Source organism: Lathyrus oleraceus, chromosome 6 (assembly GCF_024323335.1).
Source record: "Lathyrus oleraceus cultivar Zhongwan6 chromosome 6, CAAS_Psat_ZW6_1.0, whole genome shotgun sequence".
Classification (NCBI taxonomy): Eukaryota; Viridiplantae; Streptophyta; class Magnoliopsida; order Fabales; family Fabaceae; genus Lathyrus; species Lathyrus oleraceus.
The window spans coordinates 411865604-411867924 of NC_066584.1; the positions used below are offsets into that span (position 1 = coordinate 411865604).

Consider the following 2321-nt stretch of genomic DNA (forward strand, 5'->3'; position numbering starts at 1 on the left):
CTTAAAAATGCATCCTTCATCATTGTCCATAATTAACTAATTGTCTACGTAGAGACAAAGAATTATCAACCCTTCATTTTCACCCTTCTTAACATATACACCATGTTAGGATACACATTTGATGCATCAAATCTCCTTTGAGCAACCATTCATCCTCTTGTTCAAATCTCTTTGAACTTGTTTCAAATCGTACAACACTTTCTTCAATTTTTAGAACTTTGACTCTTGGTTTTTCACAACAAAACCAGGGGATGTTCTACATAAACCTCTTCTTCAAGTGGTTAGTTCAAAAAAACCGATTTGACGTCCATTTGATAAATGGACCAATTGTTATTGTTTGCAATCCTAACAACCAATCAGATGGTTTCAATTCTAGCCACTGGTGCAAATACCTCTTCAAAGTATATGCCTCATCTTTGCAAGAATCCCTTTGCAACTAATTGAGCCTTGTGCTTGATTGTTTCACCCTTGGGATTTTCCTTCACTTTGTACACCCATCTTACAACAATTGGCTTCTTTCCTTCCGGTGGATCAACTAGCTCCCAAGTTTTGTTCTTCTCAATTGATTCCATCTCCTCCTTCATATCACAAATCCATTTTGGATCACTCACAAATTTCACCTTGCTGAATTTTACCTTATGTTGCTTTGCTTAGACACATTCTTCACAAATTTCAGCCGGTATGTTGATCAATGGCAGCCCCGTCACCATTCCATTCTTTTACAAGACACTGAGGTCTTGGAAATTAAGATGCTCAAGCCTATAATTCCATATCCACTCTTATTAACTAGTCGGTGTAGCAAGACATCTATGTTCCATAACCTTCAACTCAACTTTGAAAATTCTATTGGGAGCCATAGGAACCTTTGGGATCAAATACTTGTTTGTATCCATAACACGTAACACCTTGTTCTCCATATGAATATTGTAACCCTTCTCAAGCAATTGTACAATACTTAAAATATTACACTTGATTTTGAGAATATACAACACATCCTTTACCAAACCGTGTCTATCATCCCTTCTCTCGATTGATACATCACAAATCCCTTCCGCCGCTAGAGTAGTATCATCCGCCAACTTAATCTTGTTCTTCATGGCACGATTGATTATAACAAACCAATATTTCCTCCCCGACATATGCGTTGAATATTCAAAGTCCAAATACCATTGATCTTTGCATTGCACTGCTTCTTTCAAAGTCACTGTGGCGTTTTCTTCAGTATATAATCGGTTGGCCTAAAAGTGCAACCAATTTCACATTAGTTCGCAATGTTTTTCAAACTGCTATTGCTGCTATCTTGCAACTTGTTACTACTGTTCTCCTTATGTGATCATAACCAATAGTGTGTTCTCATCATCAAACTCTTGTCTTGAAACTCTAGCTTAAACTTCTTGAGGTTCTTTCTTATTTGCATTGCACTCTCTTGCAAAATGATCTAGATTTTTACAATTATATCACTACACATTGCTCTTGTCAACCATCCTTCTTCCTCATCTACCTCTTAGATTATCTCATCTAGAGTTGTTTGATCCAACAACCCTTTTCCACTATTTTAGCCCTTTTGGAATGCTGAATTCTTGGAATTTTTGGGCTCTCTTCCAACAATATTCTGAAAGTTCCCTCTACCTTTGTTCATGGACCACTTTACCTTCATCTTCTTGTCTCTTTCATTGAAATGGGCTTGCAAAGCGATCTCTACCTTTTTCTTATCAACATTCCTTTCCTCCATTCTCTGCTCATGCACTTCAAGAGAGCTTTGCAACTCCTCTTTTCTCATCGACCCAAGATCCTTCGATTCCTCAATCGCAGCCACCACATTATAAAATCCCGACTTCAAAGAATGCAAGATTTTTGCGACGACATATTACACCGTGATTTTTTATCCATACGCCTTTACTTGGTTCACCAACAATGTAATTCTCGTTGTAAAATTGTTGATGGTCTCTTTATCCTCCATTTGAATCAACTCAAGCTATCATTTGTGAGTTTGAAACCTCACAATCTTCATCTTGTCAGCCCCTGCATAAGCCCTTTCCAAGATTTACGACGCTTGCTTCGATGGTTCACAATTACCAAATTTCTCAAAATTATCTAACATCAACATATTGATTGATAAAAAAAAATAGCACCTTATAATCTTTCTTCTTCTCTTGCTTATGCTTATACTATTATGCATTTGTTGCACCTCCTACAAGTATAGTTACTCCATTCTTGATCACTTCAATAACATCTTGATAGACAAACATCACCTTCATTTGTTTGCACCATTTTTCTTAGTTTTTGGCATCAAGGATAGGTATATTTGCAGGAATTCATTC

At 36.8% G+C, this 2321-nt stretch overlaps 1 protein-coding gene across 1 annotated transcript; it reads right to left on the reverse strand.

Moving 5' to 3' along the window:
• Positions 1-782: 782 nt before the first annotated feature.
• Positions 783-1780, reverse strand: LOC127095947 (uncharacterized). Its single transcript, XM_051034585.1, has 2 exons — positions 1652-1780; positions 783-1238 (listed from the first exon to the last, which is right to left on the reverse strand). Exons 1-2 carry the CDS (start codon positions 1778-1780, stop codon positions 783-785), a joined length of 585 nt encoding a protein of 194 aa, XP_050890542.1.
• Between the last annotated feature and the right edge of the window lie 541 nt (positions 1781-2321).

Coding starts and splice junctions, on each gene's coding strand:
- LOC127095947 (XM_051034585.1), bottom strand. CDS start 1,780: ATGAGAAAAGAGGAGTTGCAAAGCTCTCTTGAAGTGCATGAGCAGAGA. Junction 1,239..1,651: donor AAAGAGACAAGAAGATGAAG/GTAAAGTGGTCC, acceptor TTGCACTTTTAG/GCCAACCGATTATATACTGA.